General features: G+C 36.2%; 1 protein-coding gene across 1 annotated transcript in view; it reads right to left on the bottom strand.

The window, feature by feature from the left end:
• Window positions 1-19,806, bottom strand: part of LOC311169906 (putative ATP-dependent RNA helicase DDX60) — a gene marked incomplete at both ends in the record, with an annotated part of 74,773 nt that overhangs the window by 14,595 nt on the left and 40,372 nt on the right. Inside the window, 8 exons of the mRNA XM_084232151.1 lie at window positions 199-343; window positions 486-590; window positions 1,310-1,510; window positions 2,131-2,235; window positions 6,652-6,804; window positions 10,090-10,231; window positions 10,869-11,024; window positions 12,786-12,913. Of these exons, the coding sequence (XP_084088277.1) occupies window positions 199-343; window positions 486-590; window positions 1,310-1,510; window positions 2,131-2,235; window positions 6,652-6,804; window positions 10,090-10,231; window positions 10,869-11,024; window positions 12,786-12,913 (1,135 nt within the window). The remainder of the gene's footprint in view (window positions 1-198; window positions 344-485; window positions 591-1,309; window positions 1,511-2,130; window positions 2,236-6,651; window positions 6,805-10,089; window positions 10,232-10,868; window positions 11,025-12,785; window positions 12,914-19,806) is intronic.

The following is a 19,806-nucleotide window of genomic DNA, read 5'->3' as shown; positions in this document are numbered from 1 at the left end:
AAAAAAGTCAAAATACATTAATAGAAAAAGCAGTTAGAAAATGGGACACCATCCAAAGTGAATGTAGTCTTAAGGAATGAGTGGGATTATGTAAATACACGTTAGGTCTGTGTGTGTGCAGACATGTGTGTACATGTGCATATGTGCATGTGTACACAATTTAATGAGTAGAAGTTTGGAAAATTAATATTTACTTACCTTGTTCATTTTCTGGAACACACAAATTGTGAAATAAACCTTTTTTCAGTAAGCTTACAAAAACAAAACTTGAAGGTTCATGGTAGTGCAAATGAGACACAAATCCAGAAAATCCAATGGGAATACATTGCTGATTCAGGTAACCCTATAAATCAGTTTTAAAGGGTTAACCTCAGTTTTTAGTTCTCAGAAATATCAAACAAATAAGTTATTAATAAAGCTGAGTTCAGTACAGTACAATTAAATATGAGTGCTAACAGTTTAATGAAAATAGGTATAAATCTTACCTCTGTGACCAAAAATTGCAAAGCATATATAAAATATAATTTTATAATGGTTTTAATCTTTGGTTTCTTGAAGGATATCAATGAATGTTCGAGAGCTGATATTGCCTATATATGCAGATATCAAAATACCAAGTTAGATGTTAATTTATAGCATGTCTTCCAAATGTAATATACAAAAGGGCAATGAAATATTTCTATTATAGATCATGGGGCTATATATATATATATATATATATATATATACACACACATATATATAGGTTTATATATAAAATGTATGATATATTTTTTGCATTTTAAATTAGATATTGCAGGTTTCTTTATTATATTACTTATTAAGATTATAATATTTACTTGAGATATTTCATAGTATTTTCATTATATGTGTATGTAATAAAAAATGTTAACAAAAATGATGGATAAATGAATAATTACAACTTAATGTATGAAGGTAAAAGGTAAACATAAGGTAGAACACAAGAATTATTAGCATTTTCATCTTAAACATTCTTCAACCCTTAATTATTTCTTTAAAATTCAATTTTTAATGTTTATAGATCATGGCTATTTACAGAAAAAAATTTTCTAATGTACACAGACTCCAGGAATAATTATAAAAAGGAGATCATAGGCTAATTTCCCATATATTTGAACACATAAAAGTAATTTTCTGTTGAGTAGGAGTATTGCAAAATAAAATGAAATATTACAGTTTATTTATAGCACACTATTTAGTCCCTTCAGTTTATGCAATTTATTTTAGAATAAAGATGATGTGATCATTATATTTATAAAAGTACTTTAAATAACATGAAACAAAGTACCTTTGCTTTGGCATCCTTTTTGTCATCTGCTTTGGCAACTAGCATCATAAGTCTGAGAACGAATGATATGCTTAAAGGAAATTGACCCTTCAATTTGGGCACATCAGATCTTAAGAGTCTTTCTACCTTGGGTAAAGGTATACCATAAAAGAAGACATTGCCTAGAAGATCTTCTCCACGTCTTCCTGCCCGACCAGACATCTAAAGAGAAGATGACGTAATTTTTAAGTAATTTCAGACTTTGTCTCTGTAAATGGTTAGTGTTTAATTTGCATAAATCATATAAAATATTGAACTTCCAAAATCCTGAAAGAATTCTTTGTTGTTTGATAATTTTAGAAAAGTTTAAAATATTATTTTATCTTGTGAACACATTATTAAATTGTATATATCTTTGTTTATTAATACCTATGTTTAAAGATGATGAATTTTTGGGAGGGTCAAATTTTAGTCTCATTTATAAATATATTTCTAGAAACCAGCCTAAACTAAGAACAGTGTAAACACCATCTGGCACAAATTGGATCCTCAAAAGATGTGGTTATCTCTTCAGAGTATTTTTGTTTAAGTTGAATAATATTTATCAAACAGGATTATTCTCAAGTAAATTAATCTGCTTTGTAAATGATGGCTTAAGACATCTTTAAATACAATAGTATTCATAAGAGGTTATATACCTCTTATATAACCTAGAGCTCATTTTCAAATATTTTTACAGTCACTGTTTCAGGATATTTATATAAAAATAAATATCCTGGCTTAGTGAGTGGATGTTCCAGATTCCTATGTATACAAGAAGAAAAGACATGTAGTATAAATACCTGACGAAAGTTCAAGGCATCCAAAAAATAAGAGTCTTCAGTAAAAACAACAGATTTACATGGCATATTAATTCCCAATGCAAGGGATGAGGTAGCTGTTACCACCTGTGGGTGTATATTAAAAAAATTAGAAAACAATCACATAGGTTAGATAGATGTACACATAGGCATTACATATTTACTACCTTAGAAAGACCACTGGAATCTAATGTGACAGAAAAATTCAAACTCCATATTTTCTTTTGTAAGAAAAAAATAGATGTCTCATAGAGATATGCATTCATTTAAATGTATGTCCTTACTCTTACAATTATCTAACATTATCAGATTATAAAATGATGTGAAATCAAAGCTATTCGTTAAGGATTCATTTTTTGGATTTTTTTTTCCATTAGTAAAAGCAATTAGTTTTAAATAAAAGGAGGTTTACTTTACATTAAAAAATTCTTAAGGGTCTCCCTGGTGGCACCAGGAGTTAAGATGCAACCTATGAAGCTATCCACAGTCACTGCAGCACAAGATCTATCCTCAGCCAGGGAAATACCCCCATGGGACAGCAGACCTCTCCTGACTCACCCGCTGCTCCCCTCAACAGTATTTCGATCAATCTGCCTGTTCTGTTCCCCACTCTGTCTCTGGTGAATCCTCTCACATACCTTCCCACACCTCTGGCCTGTACCCCAGTTCTTGTATGCATAAATAAATATTTTTTTTTAATTCTTAAGAAGAAAAAACGGTAGGGAAACCAGGTCATATTAAGCATTAAATCTAAGTGTTCATCAATAGATGACTGGATAAAGAAGATGTGATATACTTATACACAAAACACAGGGCAGTATTATTCAGCCGTGAAAAAGAAGGAAATCCTGTCATTTGTGGCAATATGAATGGAACGTGAAGAAAGTATGTTGCAACGAGTCAGAGAAAGACAAGTACATACGGTATCACTTACATGTGGCATCTAAAAAAGTTGAACTTGTGTAAACAGACGGTAGAGTGGCCTTGCCACCAACTGAGAGTGCGGGGTATTTAGACAGATATTTAATGGTACAAACTTGTAACTAGTACCTAAATAAATCTTGGAAATTTCATGCCCTGTTCATATGATTATAGCCAATAAAACTGTATTATAAACTTTATAAAGTTGCTGAGAAACTAAATCGTAATCACTAATAACACAAAAAAAGAAACCATAACTATGGGACCTTTTAGAGGTGTTACCTAATGTCATGGTGATAATCATATTATGTACAAATATAACAAACCAATAGTTTGCACACCTTGAACTCATGTGAATTTTATTTCAATTAATAAAAACTCTATGGAGTTTAGATTTGACATTACTCCACCCACTTGCATGAAAAACAGTTCTTTGCAGCTGGACCAGGCCTACAGCACAGATAATTCAACACACAACTTGTGGTCCTGTCTCAACTATAGTCCTCACCCAGTACTATATCTTGTGCTCAACCAACTTGAGCTTTGAGGCTGGCAAGACACAATGGGAGACATTTTCGCTGAGAAGTTGGCTAGGAGTGGGGATCACTGATGATACTCAGCGCACAACTTGGTTACCTGCAGCACAGTAGGAAATTTGAAACAATGACGCTAACTGGAAGTAAGCTTTCAGTGCCCTACTGCCCCAGTTCCTGCAGTCATCAACAGATACAAAGGCATGAATCTATGGGGGAGGGGGGGAACAAACACCTAAATATCCTATATAAAAAAATCTAGGTTTACACTGTTTTTTATGAGTGATATAGCCAATTTATTAATGTAAGGAAACTCCCTATTACAGCCCATAAAAACTAAAAAATGAGAAAATCAAAAGAGCAAATCAAAAATGCTCAAGCATAAAAAGATATCCTTTAAGAAGTCTCAATTTAGCAGAAAAAATATTGAGGGCCTCCCTGGTAGCGCAAGGGGTTAAGGTGCAACCTATGAAGCAAGCCGCAGCCACTGCAGCACGAGTTCTATACCCAGCCAGGGAACAACACACATGGCACAGTAGACCTCTCCTGACTCACCCGTTGCTCCCCTCAGCATTGTATTTCAGTCATTCTGCCTGTTCTGCTCCCCACTCTGTCTCTGGTGGATCCTCCCACCCCCCATGCCTCTGGCCTGTACCCCAGTTCTTGTATGCATAAATAAATCAATCTTTCAAAAAATAATAATGAATGATACAAAACAGCAACACCACAAAGATGGCAGAAATGTGACACTGCTACAACTAGAATGAATAGATTTAAAAAAAAATACTATAACTGTACTTACTAATAGAACTAAAGAAAGATATTGACACAACACAATATACTAGGATAATAAAGATAGATCAACAAAGCAGAATATATAAGGAAACTAACCTTAATTGAGGAGACCAAATGGCTTAACAGATATCTATATGACACTTTACAAAGCAAAATACTTACTACAACTAGCAGAAAATAAATAAACAAAATGAAATTTGTGCGCTCTCAAGGGAGAAACAAAGGGAAAAGCTCAAAGAACATATAGATGGTAGGTGAAAAACAAAGAAAAAATATTGCTAGAAAAAAATCCTCATAATATCTTTACAGAAATAGAGCCCCCAAAATCTTAAAATTGCAGGGAGTCACAGAATAACTATAATAAACAAAGCAATCTTGAGGGGGGAAAAAAGAACAGAAGTAGAGGTATCATGCTTCTTGACTTCAATCTGTAGCATAAACTATAGTAATTTAAATAGCATAGCACTAGAATAAAAAGACACACACAGATCAATGGAACAGAATTAAGAGGAATCATCATCTTGCATGGAGAATTCACCACAAAGGAGCTAAGTGTACACAATGAAGTAAGAGCAGTCTTCAATAAATAGTATTGGGGAAACTGGACAGCCACTTGCAGAATGCAACTAAACCACTATCTTACACAATACACAAATCTTAATCAAAAATGGATTAAAGACTTGAATATAAAACCTGAGGCCATAAAACACAGAAGAAAACAGAGGCAGCAAGCTCTTTGACATCAGTCTTAGTGATGTATTTTTCAATAAGAAGAGAAACAAATGGAATTTCATCCAACTGGAAAACTTCTGCACAGTGAAGCCATCATCAAAACAAAAAGGCAACCTACTAAATGGGAGAAGATATTTGTAAATCGTGTATCTGATAAGAGGTTAACATGCAAAATTTATAAGTAATTCATACAAGTCATCAAAACAAACAAAAAAAAACTTGATTAAAAAGTGGGCAGAAGATCTAAATAAACATTTCACTAGAGACATATTGATAGTCAAAAGACACGCGAAAAATTGTTCTCATCATTTATCGTTAAGGAGATGTGCACAAAACCCAAAATTAGATATCACTAGTATTTGTCAGAATGACTATTAACAAAAAGTAAAGAACAAGTATTGGTGAGGATGTAGACAAAGCAGAATCCTTGTACACTGTTGGTGGGAACACAAATTGGTGTCAACACTATGTAAAGTAGTATGGCGATGTCTCAAAAAAACAAGAAAAGAAATATCATATGAGTCAATTATCTTACTTCTGGGTATTTTTCTAAAGAACACAAAAACACAAATTTGAAATGCTATGTTCACCCCTATCTTCAATGTAGCATTATTTATGATAGCCAAGCAACATTTGGAAAAAACCTAAGAGCTCATCAATGGATCAAAGGATGAAAATGTAGTACGTAATGTGTGTGTGCATGCATATATATGTGTGTATATATATATATATATATAGTGTGTATATATATATATGTGTGTGTGTATATACACATATATCCACATACACACAATAAAACCAATCAGCTCTAGAAAAAAAAAACAGATGGAGTTTCAGAATTGGTGAAAACTTGGATGACTGAGAGTTACACAAGTGAAATAAGTCAAATGAGAATAATGAACACTATAAGAGTTTATTCATATGTGGTAGGTAAAGAAACAAAGCAAATGAACAAACAACAAAATAAAAACAATTTGTATATTGTGACAACAGAATGATGATTACCAGAGGGGAAGAGTTAATGGGTGTTATGTGAAACAGACAGAGAGGTCAATTGTATGGTGGTGGATAGAAAGTAGACTCTTGGTGTTCATCACAATGTTGCACATACAGACGCTGAAATGTAAAATTATATACCTTTATATGCAAAATTATAAGCCAATGTCATCTCAAAACAATTTAATATTTGCAGAATGTTTCATAAATCATATATATGTATATATATATAAAATGGAGCATTTGTAAAATGCTTATTATCATATGTCAACTAATAAAATGGTAATTATATACTATTAGGCAGAGTAAGGAGTATCCTAAATTATATGTAATATATAGTGATTTAAACATTTATTTTAAAGTATTATATGCTAAAATATTAGTATAGTATCACTGTAAGTGGAGAAATTACAGGGACATTAGATAGCGTGTGTTCCCTGAATGCTGTAGGGTATATTTCTTCCCCTACCCAGTCCAAAGAAAGAAGGGGGTGCTGTTAGTACAGTTATACTCAAATATCACCAACCTTAATGTAATTCTGTCTGAAAAGCAACTCTACAACTTCTCTTTCTGCACGTTCCATTGAACCATGATGAAATCCAATGCCCCTTTGTAATAGATCGCGCAGCTTATAGCCTTGTCTTGTTTCCATCAGTTTATTTAAGAGCTCCGTTAAAGTCTGAAATCACCAAAGAGTTTAAGATAATAAATGAAATTATGTATCTTTGACTTTAACAATGAGGTAAGAGTTAAAAGATTGTTTAGAAATCACCGCAGAGTTAGACACACTTTTAAAAAGAGTAGTTGTGTTTTATCCCAGAACCTGAAGCCTATCTGAACAATAAAATGCCTGATATGTGGCATTTAAACAGAATAATTCCACAGTGCCTGGCATTCATGCTTGGTATCTGATACAGGGAACACAATCCTCATTGGAAACATACCCCATCTTGTCCCCCCTATGCACTGAGTGGTGGAAGCCCTACCTTGCTCCCAAAGTGTTAAAGCATTGGTCATAGCTCTAAGGAACTGACTAAGGGCTCCAACTCAGTTTGGGCAATGAACAATGAACGGAATAGTTACGAATCCTAAGAGGTGGTTGAGCTCGGTGAGGCTAGCTCCAGAGTGCTCTGAGCCTAATTACCAAAACCATCCAGCCAAACTTCTCAGCTTTGACTGATTTTCTACCACCCCCACTTGTTCTATTTTTGCTGTTGATTTGTACCTATTTTAATATGTCTCCTTTATCACCTCTCTCCCCTGCTCTTTCTTTGTGTTCCTGTCTTTCTGTGTTTGTTATCTTTGTGTATATTCACTTTGTTTCCTTCCCCTATTTTTAAATCTTTCATTAAAATCTCCTATGTCTGTTTCTTTTTGTCTCTCTGTGTCAGTCACTGTTATTTCTTCTTTCCTTCTCTTTCTCACTTTTTTTCTTTTTCCCTCTTTTTTCTCTCCCACATTCTGCTTCTCTTTCTCCCTCTCTCCTATGAGTTAAAGAAGCAAGCATAAACAAGTAATGAGCACAGTTCTCTGACTACTACATGAACGATGATATTAACCAACAAATTTATGAGCACACATTGTTTAGTGTAAGATATTAAAGAATTAGGCATAGCAAGACATCAGCCATTTTAAGAAAAACAGACATTTTAAAGGGCACAGCTGTGCTCTAGTTTTGTTTCAAGGCAAAAACCACCAGATTGGGGTAAAAACCACAAGACAAGGGTAAACGAAACTTAACTAGTGCCAAGGAGAGATACCCAATCAGGCCGAACTTGGTCCCTGGTGTGAAAAGTGCCCGCATCCTGTCAGCAAAGTACAAAAACAGTTGGTTGCTCTGGGAGGAGGTCCCTCTCCCAACCTAGTGAGACTGCTGTGTCAGTACTCCGGGCAGAGTTGGGCCCTAGCTTAAGCTAACAATAAAGCCTTTTTGCTTTTGCATCTCTGGCTCCGTGTAGTCTTTGGGAACCCCGGATGGAGTTGAGGTGCCAACTCCTAACATTAGGAGGTTCTAGAATTCAATTTTTGAAGGAGATGTGGGGTACAGGAGAAGTAGAATACAATAATGACTCTAGAGATACCAGTTTGAAAAGCTATGTACAAGGTAGATACAAACAGAGGAAGAACTTTCAGAAGACAGATGCATCTGTCTTTGAGAAAGGTTGCTACTCAATCCTGTAACTCAGAAGAGATTTTTCATTTAATTTTTGTACTTCCGTCCACATAAAGAATAGTTATAATTAAATTAATGACGGAAATCTCACAAGGTAAAAAAGTTCTAGATGTTGGAATCACACCACTGCAGGATTATTCATGCTGTTTTTAACAGCTACGTAAGCTTACACAAATTCTCTAAATTTCTCCAATCTCCAACTCTAGTTTCCCATCTATTGTTTCAAGGCTAATGTGCATTAAGTGTGTTGTGCACTTTTAAAATTGTGTATTGGGTATCAATATTGACACATACACATATTTTTTATGGGCTGAATTGAGTTCCTCTTAAAATTCATCTGGAAAGTTCCTAAACCCCAGTACCTTAAAATATGATTGTATTTGGAGACCAGGTCTTTACAGAGGTAATTAAGGTAAATTAAGTCATTATGGTAGACCCTGATCCAATATGACTCATGTTCTTATAAGAAGAAAATTGGACACAGATACATACAGAGAGAAGACTGTGAAGATAAAGACAGAAGATGGTCATCTACAAGCCAAGGAGAGAGACTTAAACAGTTCTTTCCTCACAGCCCTCAGAAAGAACCTGTCCCACTAGCACTTTGTTCTTGAACTTCTTATCCTCCATAACTGTGAGAAAAAACATTTCTGTTTAAGTCACTTAGTCTGTGTTATTTTGTTACAATAGTGTTAGCAAACCAATACCTGCGGCAGCCTCTGCCGCTGAACGCCAGTGAACTTATTGGAAAGAGGGAGGCTTTCACTCAACACATAGTACATCCGAGTGAATAAGACCCCCTTCCCCTGTGCGCTGGACTGGACAGTCAATGACGGGTAAGATCGGGGGCAGACTAAAGAAGGCACTGGCCAGCCGCATGTCTGCGACTCCTGACGACCTAAGACAGGCGCAGTCCCCGAGGGGCTTCATTATAATAATCTTTGGCGTTCAAATCAGACAAATGGTTAAAGGCCTGTAAGCCTAATCCAGGCATTAAGCCCGCAGTAAAAAAAAAACCCCTTCTTTTGGCTGAGGACATGGCTACTGCCTGATGGAGTCACCAACAAAACGGTTTAACTATTAAGCAGTTGGTCATTGTTCCTGCATAAGAAGCAACATAACAACCAGTCTATAATTATACTATTTTCTTACCTACTTTACTTTTTCTATATATGTGTAAAATCAGTTTCAGGAAATGCATGATGAAGAAAATAGTGTGTGGTAAAAGTAGTTTCGGAATAATCATAATGCTTCTCACGAGTCAAAACCACAAAAATTAAATAGTTAAGTAGAAAAAACATTGTGATCACTAAAAGTAAAATATAACAGTAGTTAAATATTAATACTTTCTGATTATTAGTCGTATTGGAAAAGAAACAAGAAAAACTAACTTAAGAAATGCTGTTCTGTGTAATCAAAAATAATTGTGTAGAAATAGATTCCTGTAATCAGAACCTTGCGATTGTTTAGCGTTCCATGCCATGGAACATCGATCACATGTACCTGAATGATGAAGTAAATGTCTATTGTATGACTAAACATCTCATGCTGAGAAAAAATCAACTTTTATGAAATCATCCATTGTTAAAAAAGGTATAAAAGTGTAAGATGATTTAAAGCACATTACATTCAGATCTTCACTCTTGAAGTGTGTGTGTCTGTCATTTCTGCGCCGAATCCTTGACCGCCTAGCTCAGTCTCTCATCCCTGGGTCAGCCTTGCTAATCTGCCACTGCGCCAGTCCGCGGCAAATACCCACGACCAAATTTATCTCAGTTTCTTTTCTCTTACCTCATCATCAACAGTATCATCAGCATAGCTACAGTCTGGAGAAATTTCAGTGTGTGTTTCAAGATAGTTTTCCATTTCCTTTTTTTCAGCCTTCGATATAATTTCTCTTTGGTGTTTAGCATCTGAATCTAAATGTGAAGAACTGAATATAAAGTATCAGGAAAATCAATGAATATACTGGTTATAGCACTTATTTTTTTAATATAAGATTATGTCTATAAATCTCAGGTAAAAAAATGTCAGATTATTCAAACCCAAAACACAATTACCTCTATTAGATGATATTTATCAGGCATTAAATAAACTGAACCTAGCTAAACTAAATTAAATTACTTGCATATCTGTTTACCATATAAGCATATTTTAAATGTATGCATTAAGATGCACTTAACAGGAAACAGAAAAACAGTCTACTTCTCTCATCTCTCATGCCAAACAAATATTTATTTTATATATCCAATAAAATTCTATTTGTGACATTAAACTTGATGAAAAAGTCAATCTGCAATTCTAAAAAAACATTTGTAATTTGTACTTCTAAAATAAAGGAAGGAGGCTAATACAATGAAGAAAATTATTTTAAAACATTGCATAATTATCAAAATATTCAACAGTTCTCTCCTACATGTGCCCCCAAAAGTGAAGTGCAATTAAATTTATGTCACAAAGCCATAAAGCCATATCTTCACATTATGGAAACAGATTTGAATTATAAAAAGAGCTGAACACTCATTTTTTTATTAAATAATTAATTTCACAATTCAAATAGAAACACTTACACAGCATCTTTCCTTTTTTGAGACTTCTTCACTGTCAAATCATCCATGTCCAAACTTTTCTGTTTTTTAGAATTTGGACCATTATTAGTATTTTGCCGTTTTTCCAAATTGCGAAAAAGTTCTAAAGCTGATGCTTCCACTCCACGAATGTTGAATCTGGATTAAAAACATGGGACAGTTTTTGAAAATTGTGAGTTCATATCACTGTCAACCTGTTCGCTTTAATAAATTTTTGGCAGCAATAATATTTAGGTAATATTATTCTGTTTATATTTATTTTGCCCTTTCAATTCCCAATTCAGAGTGTATGACTAGAGGAAAAGATTACAATTTTTCAAACAGGCTCAATTTTAAATTATAATGCATAAAATGATTGCTTATGTAATGGTTTTTTCTTTACTGGATAAAACTGCTTCCTTCTCTATTTTAAGACACTCCCTATCTTAAGATCACGAAATACTCCTGAAGCAGATTAGTGATTTGTTGTGCTCTTAGTAAGTATTCATTTTCACCTATTAAATGCAGTTTGAATTAGGGATTTTGTTTTGTGATACTTTTGATGAATAATTTTGTACTTCATACTCTGCTCAATCTTTTGTCTTTGTTCAAAGACTTTCCTGTTCATTACAGGTAAAATGAAATGCTTATTCTTCCTATAGGACTTAAATGACCTGAGATTACTCATTTAATTATAAAGTTTGCATATTTATTGATTTTGTTTTTCCCTGTTAAAGTGATACATTAAACTAAAGCCAAAAAAGATTTTTCTTAGCATATTTTATGCTTTTTAAGATAATAAAAACAAAACCTACTAAAATAATATTTAGTGATTATTATGTTACAAGATGGCTGTTATTTAATTTGTTCTGGCTAATTTGGCATTTGATATTTTAATCAATATCTTTTATAAGTGGATATAAACATTCATACACTTCATTTATATACATATAAGGCCTATAAAAGGGTGGGTATATATACATATACAGATAAATTATATAAAATTCATAAATGAAAGTAAATTCAACCCATAGTTATTCTTTTCTATCATACATATGATATATATGAGATCTATAAGTTATATACAAAATAGAAATGAGGAAGAAAGCTTACATAAAAGCATGTACATTTTGTTCATAAGTTTCTCATGTGTTAGTTTGTGTAGGAGAAGGTCATGTTTGGTTTCAAATGGGGTGGAATAAATTAGATCTAAGTGCCAAGTCCTTCCCTCTTTTCTCTGCCTAGCATAACTACACTTTGAGACCAGTTCTTTCATGAAACTGTGTTGGAAACACCAGGCCGGGCCTCCCTGGTAACTCAAGGGGTTAAGCACAGCATTGTGAAGCTGTCCGCAGCCTCTGCAGCAAGAGTTGGTTCCATGGTCGGTGATTCCTGACCAGCCAGGGAGCTACGCACATGGTGCAGCAGACCTCTCCTGTCTTGCCCACTGCTCCCCTCAGCAGTGTATTTCAGTAGATCTGCCTGTTCTGTTTCCCACTCTATCTCTGGTGAATCCTCTCTCACACACATGCCCATCCACCCCCCACACCTCTGGCCTGTACCCCAGTTCTTGCATAAATAAATAAATCTTTAAAAAAAGAAAGAAAAGAAAAACCCAGGGCATTGTATCATTATTTCTAATAACTAATGGGCTAGAGAATTCTATGGCACTAAACTATGCAATTAGAATTTGAAATATAATTTAATCAAAGGTTTCCTTCCTCTCACACTATTATAGCCAACTTGGTACAATAATTTGACTTTAATATAAACAGATTTAAAATTCCTCAAGATTCTAATAATATGAATCAGGTTATAAATCCTTCATCAATTATTCTTTTCAAAAGACTTCAATTCCCACAATGTAAAATATAATATATTAAGTTGAATTTCAATATCATATCCACAGACATTACTTACATAAAAAATATTGCAGGCAGCCTGTCCATTGTTTTCAGTTTTTCCACAAAATGTGGAAACATTTTTTGCTTGTCACTTTCTGCACAGTCAAACGTTTGCGGTTTAAGGAAATTCAGTAACTGATTCACCTGAATAAAATTATAGGTAACAAGCAGATTAGTAAATATTTGTAAATGTGGATAAAAGATAACATCAGCTGACATTTGAGACTGAAAATCCAATAGACAAGGCATAGTGCATTTTCTATGGAAGAAGTTTAGAATTTTATCTACATCATGCACTACATATTTTTAAATAAAACTAAAATCTCAGAAAACTCACAGGATATATTTCCATATTATTGTAAGCAAGTCTGTATACCATTGCATAGTCTATTGAAGGGGATGAAGACTGTCACAAATAGATGTTAGTTATGACCAGGGTGCATATGGGGTACAATATGCATAACTTTCACATAAGTAGAATTAACATTACTCAGAATTCTAAAATACAAAGCACAGATTATATGTCTTCCAAATTTGTCATTTTATTTTTTCACCCTAACCAATATTGAAGAAGGTATTAATAACAGGGTGTCTGGAAAAACCAGGAAACATGAACAAATAGTATTACTTAAAAGGAGAATTTAGCTAACTTCCCAAGCATTTAGGAGCCCAGCCCTGAGAGACATGACAGATCAAGTATTGAACCAGATGGTCTACTGATGCTAGTCTAAAGCTGTGTGTAGCTCAATATAACCTCAAGAAGGAATGAGATACAACTGCTTGAATTATCCAAACTATTTGTGCCATTTTCCTTACCTTTTTTGCTTATGTTTATGTGATTTATACAATTTACCAATTTATTGAATAATTAAATGCATCTTATAAATTCAAACAAGCTCAACACAATCTTGTTATTTCCTCTCCTCCATCTGTTGCACAGCCTGAAGAAGCCCCTCTCAGAGTCATCCATGCTATTGTGAGGTAGAAGTTGATCAACACCACAAGAAGCTGGAGATTCAACCTTCCTTGCCCTGAGCCTGTGGCCTGTGAGATAACCTCCACCAGACCTCAGTATCTCTAGCTTCATTAGAGAAAGCAAAAATATGAAAGGAAATTCCTGAGATGCAGTTTGTTCTGCCTTTAAATAGAGGACTGTTTTTTTTTGTAATACTGTTGTCCATATTTTGAGAAAAAAAATTATCTGTTATGTAGTTATTCTGTAGACAAAATGGAATGGAAAGAGATATGTCAGTACAGAAGAAAAATAAGGAATTTCCTGAAAGTTATAGTAATCCTTTTGAATGTGTTACCTGGACTTTCAAGACTGTGAGAGAAATTTTTTAAAAGCAGTAATTATGAAAGGCACTGCTGGCTGCCATGAGCCATGTCATAAACTCATAAGGAAGGAAATTCTAGTACTTGCTGCAGAGGGTAATGAACGGAAGTAGTTGGAGCCCAGAGGTTTGCTGCTTTGTAGGAAATTGTAAATTAAGAGGACTTCCCTGGGGGGCGGAGCAACATGGCAGAGAGGAGATGCTGCGAGTAAGATCTCCCATTAAAAAAAGTTAATAGGGAGGAAAAGCGGCAGGTCCCAGTGAGAACTGGGACACGGAAGATAAACGGACGACTCCAGCAAACTGCCCAAAGAAGAAAGTTGCCATAAAAGAGGACCAGAAGGGAGGGAAGCGCAGAACCCTGCTCCCCTCCCCCACCCACAAAGTCGGCACTCTCCGACCGGCAGAGAGGAGGGAAATAACAAACCAAAACGGCCAACAAGAAAAACGGACGCAGCAAGTGGGACTGTGAGTAGAAAGGAACTATTTCAGCCACCACACCCCGTGAACGGGGGCTGTGGAGAATCCTGCAGGATCCGCCGCGGAGGTGAGCTCCAGGTTCCATTAAAGAGAGCCCCGCCCCCCAGGAGGAGGCCAGCACCAGCACACAGCCCGGCCACCCGGTAAGCTTACTCGGAAAAAGCAGACACGGATCCGAATCGGATCTCAGCTGCCCAGGTCCCCACGCGTGCGACCTAGGCTTGCAGGGAGACCGCGCGGAGGCCCTCCCTGAGTGAGCAGGAACAAGGCGCCCAGGCAGGGAAGCGGGATTCAAAAGGCGCCATTCCCGCGCCACTGATCTGGGCTACAGCCCGCGTCCTGGAACTGAGGGCTTTGGAACTGAGACCCGGGGCACGAAATTAGGGGCGTGGGTTCCCCACGACGGTGGGGCACAAGGCAGACACAGCACCCCAAAGCCGTTGAGGTGTACCCTACCATCCCCGCTCTGCTCCCTGTCCCACAGGGTGGAAAATCAGCTCCCCAAGGGCTCTAGGAGAGATCTCTGGCGCCACCTAGCGACTTGAAGCCAGCACAGGCTCCTGAAGGAGCTAGTGGCGAGCTGGGGAGTTAGCCCACAACGGGCCCCTTCCGAACAAGTAGTCTGAGCCCACAGGGAGAGCGAGCACCCACAGCCGGAGCAGACCAGGCGCGCAGAAGAGTGTGCCTGAGACCAGACGCGCAGGGAGTGTGTCCCACATCACCATTTTAGAACAGGGACATTTCTTCAGTAAAGACTACCTGCAGAAGGCTTCCTCAGGAGCCAGAGGTGAGCGGGGGAAGTTCTCCCACACCAGACCCCCTCTGGCCTGCAGTCCAAGCCCAGAGGGGGAGCAGGAAACCACCGCTGGGGCAGACCAGGCGCACAGGGGAGTGTGTCCCCACATCGGCATTTTAGAACAGGGACCTTTCTCCAGTAAAGAGTGCTTGAAACTGACAGATGACTCCTGGAGGAACCAGAGGGGAGCAGAGAAGCCCACCCAAGATGCCGGCCAGTCCCAACAACACAGTGTCCCAACGCATACGGCAAATTAGAAAACAGAGAGTAGGGAGGAGAAGAACCACAAGCAACCTAGCAACTCTCCAGAGAAAAAGCACACCACAAAAAGAAAACCAGCCCCCAGATTGCAACGACAATAACTTGGAAGAATTTCTGAGCCTTCCAGAAAGAGAATTTAAAATTGCCGTGATTAAAAAACTGACAGAAGTCATAAAGGAAAACAATGATAAGGGAAAAATAATCAACGATCAGAAGAATGCAATTGAGTCCCTAGAGAGGGAAAACAATGGTCAGAAGAAAGAAATTGAGTCCCTAAAGAGGGAAGTAAAAGAAATGCAGGAGATCAAAAAATTAATGGAAGAACTAAAGAATTCTGGAAAAAGCAATGAAAGCAGAATAGATGAAATGGAAGAACGAATAAGTAATCTTGAAGACACAGAAATAAAAAGAACCAAAACAGAAAAGGAAAGAGAAGTACGAAGGAAAAAGAACGAAGAAAGACTTCGGGAACTATCTGACTCCATGAGGAAAGGAAATATAAGAGTTATAGGAATACCAGAAGGAGAGGAGAGAGATGTAGGAACAGAGAAAATATTCAAAGAGATAATTGAAGAGAACTTCCCAAATGTGAAGAAGGAGCTGAAAATTGATATACAAGAAGCAAGAAGAACACCAAACTTCCACGACGAAAGGAAAAAACAGCAAGACACATAATAGTAAAGCTCCCAAGAATCCAGGACAAGGAAAAATTAATGAAGCTGGCAAGAGGGAAGAAACAGATAACATTCAAAGGAAAGCCAATCAGGCTGACATCAGACTTCTCCGAAGAAACACTACGGGCAAGGAGAGAGTGGAGGGACATAGTCAACAGACTCCAAGAAAACAGATGCCAACCAAGAATACTCTATCCCGCAAAGCTCTCCTTCCTCTTTGAAGAAAGAATATGGACCTTCCCAGACAAACAGAAACTCCGGAATTTCATTGCAAATACACCTCCACTCCAAAAAATACTACAAGGAGTCCTAAAGCCAGAACCTCAGAGGGACGAATAACAATGAAAGAAGGCCAAAAAAAAAAAGTTATTAAAAGAATAAATAAATAAAATCAAAGGAAAGACAAACACAATGGCAAATACAGATGTTAACATATCAATATTAACTCTAAATGTAAATGGACTAAACTCTTCAATAAAAAGACACAGAGTTGCAGCCTGGATTAAGAAACAAAACCCAACCTTTTGCTGTCTCCAGGAAACACATTTAGCTACAAAAGATAAAAATAGGCTCAAAGTTAAAGGATGGAAAACAATCCTACAAGCAAATGGACCAAAAAAGAAAGCAGGAACAGCTATACTTATATCAGGTAAAACAGATTTCAAACTCAAAAAGATAAAAAGAGACCCCAATGGTCACTACATTATGATCAAGGGGACAATACTTCAAGAAGAAATAACACTCATTAACATATACTCACCAAACGAAGGAACACCAAAATATATCAGACAACTGTTGTCCTCTCTGAAAACAGACATCAGAGAAAACACATACGTAGTGGGAGACTTCAACACACCACTATCAACAATGGATAGATCAACAAGACAAAAAATAAGTAAAGAAACCAAAGCTCTAAATAAAGACCTAGAGCAATTGGGCTTAACAGACATCTATAGAACACTAAACCCCAAAAAAACGGAGTACACATTTTTCTCAAGCGCACATGGATCATTCTCCAGGATCGATCACATACTGGGGCACAAGACAAACATCAACAGATACACCAAGATTGAAATCATATCAACCATCTTTTCTGACCATGAAGGCATCAAACTAGAAATAAACCATAAAAAGAAGGCAAGGAACTTTCCTACCTCATGGAGATTAAAAACCACACTACTGGAAGACCATTGGACTAATGAGGAGATCAAAGAAGAAATTAAAAAATTTTTTGAATTGAACGACAAGGAGGACACCAATATCCTAAATGTATGGGATGCAGCAAAAGCAGTAATAAGAGGAAAATATATAGCAATAGAAGCTCACATCAAGAAACAAGAAAGAACGCAAAGAAACAACCTAATCTCGAAGCTCAAAGATCTAGAAAAAGAACAACAAAAAAACCCCAAAACCAGTAGAAGAAAAGAAATAATAAAAACCAAAGCAGAAATAAATGAAATTGAAACTAAAAAAACAATCCAAAAGATCAATGAAACCAAGAGCTGGTTCTTTGAAAAAATCAATAAAATAGACAAACCCCTAGCCAGGCTCACAAAGGAAAAAAGGGAGAAAGCACAAATAAACAGGATCATCAAAGAAAGAGGAGAAATCACAACGGACACAGCAGAAATCAAAAGAATAATCAGTAACTACTATGAACAGTTATATGGAAACAAGTTTAACAATCTAGAGGAGATGGACAAATTCCTACAACTCTACAATCACCCAAAGCTAGATAAAGAAGAAATAGAACACCTAAACAGACCAATTACAATTAGCGAAATTGAAATGGTAATCAAAAACCTCCCCAAAAACAAAAGCCCAGGACTTGATGGATTTACAAATGAATTCTACCAAACATTCAGAGACGAATTAGTGCCTATCCTTCACAAACTCTTCCAAAAAATTGAGAAGGAAGGGACAATACCAAACACGTTTTATGAAGCCAACATTACACTAATACCAAAACCGAACAAGGACAACACAAAAAAGGAAAACTACAGGCCAATCTCCCTAATGAACACTGATGCAAAAATCCTCAATAAAATTTTAGCTATCAGAATCCAACAATGTATCCATAAGATAATTCACCACGACCAAGTTGGATTCATTCCAGGGGCACAAGGATGGTTTAACATCCGAAAATCAATCAACGTTATCCAACACATCAACAAAAAGAAATATAAAAACCATATGATAATATCAATAGATGCTGAGAAAGCTTTCGACAAAGTGAAACACCTATTCATGATAAAAGCCCTTGAAATTCTTGGGATACAAGGAACATACCTCAACATCATAAAGGCCATCTATGACAAGCCAACAGCCAGTATCATTCTCAATGGTGAAAAGCTGAAAGCAATTCCATTAAGATCTGGAACAAGACAAGGATGTCCACTCTCACCATTGCTTTTCAATATAATACTGGAAGTCCTAGCCAGGGCAATAAGACAAGAGAAAGACATCCAAGGAATCCAAATAGGAAAAGAAGAAGTCAAACTATCACTATTTGCAGACGATATGATATTATACATAGAGAACCCCAAAAACTCCACAGAAAAGCTAATTCAACTCATCAATCAGTTCAGTACAGTGGCAGGATACAAAATCAACACGCAAATGTCAGTAGCCTTCCTATACACAAACAATAAATCTGAAGAAGAAGAAATCAAAAAGACCATCCCTTTTGTTATTGAAACAAAAAAAATCAAATATTTGGGAATAAATCTAACAAAAGAGGTAAAGGACCTATACAAAGAAAACTATAAAACACTGTTAAAAGAAATAGAAGAAGACACAAAGAAATGGAGAGACATCCCCTGCTCATGGATTGGAAGAATAAACATTATTAAAATGGCCATCCTTCCAAAAGCAATATACAGATTCAATGCTATTCCAATCAAAATCTCAATGTCATTCTTCAAAGAAATAGAACAATTATTGATGAAATTCATATGGAATCACAAAAAACCCCGAATAGCCAAAGCTCTCCTGAAAAAAAATGAAGGAAATGGAGGCATCAGACTCCCAGACTTCAAACTATACTACAAAGCCATAATCATCAAAACTGCATGGTATTGGAACAAGAACAGACATACAGACCAATGGAATCGAATAGAAAATCCAGAAATAAACCCACAGATTTATGGTCAAGTAATCTTTGACAAAGGAGCAAAGAATATGCATTGGAGCAAAGAAAGTTTGTTCAATAAATGGTGCTGGGAAAACTGGGTCGCTACATGCAAAAGAATGAAGCTTGACCACCACCTCACACCATACACAAAAATCAACTCAAAATGGATTAAAGAACTAGACATAAGACCTGAAACCATAAAATATATAGAAGGAAATATAGGCGAAACACTACGTGATTTGCACATCAAAGACATCTTTACAGACACATCACCCAAAGCAGTGATAGTGATGGCAAAGATAAACAGCTGGGACTACATCAAATTAAAGAGCTTTTGCACAGCAAAAGAGACAATAACA

The sequence above is a fragment of the Talpa europaea genome (assembly GCF_964194135.1).
Source record: "Talpa europaea genome assembly, chromosome: 4".
NCBI classification, from domain to species: domain Eukaryota; kingdom Metazoa; phylum Chordata; class Mammalia; order Eulipotyphla; family Talpidae; genus Talpa; species Talpa europaea.
The sequence above is the reverse complement of the archived record's forward strand: the minus strand, read 5'-3'. Positions and strand labels throughout refer to the sequence as shown.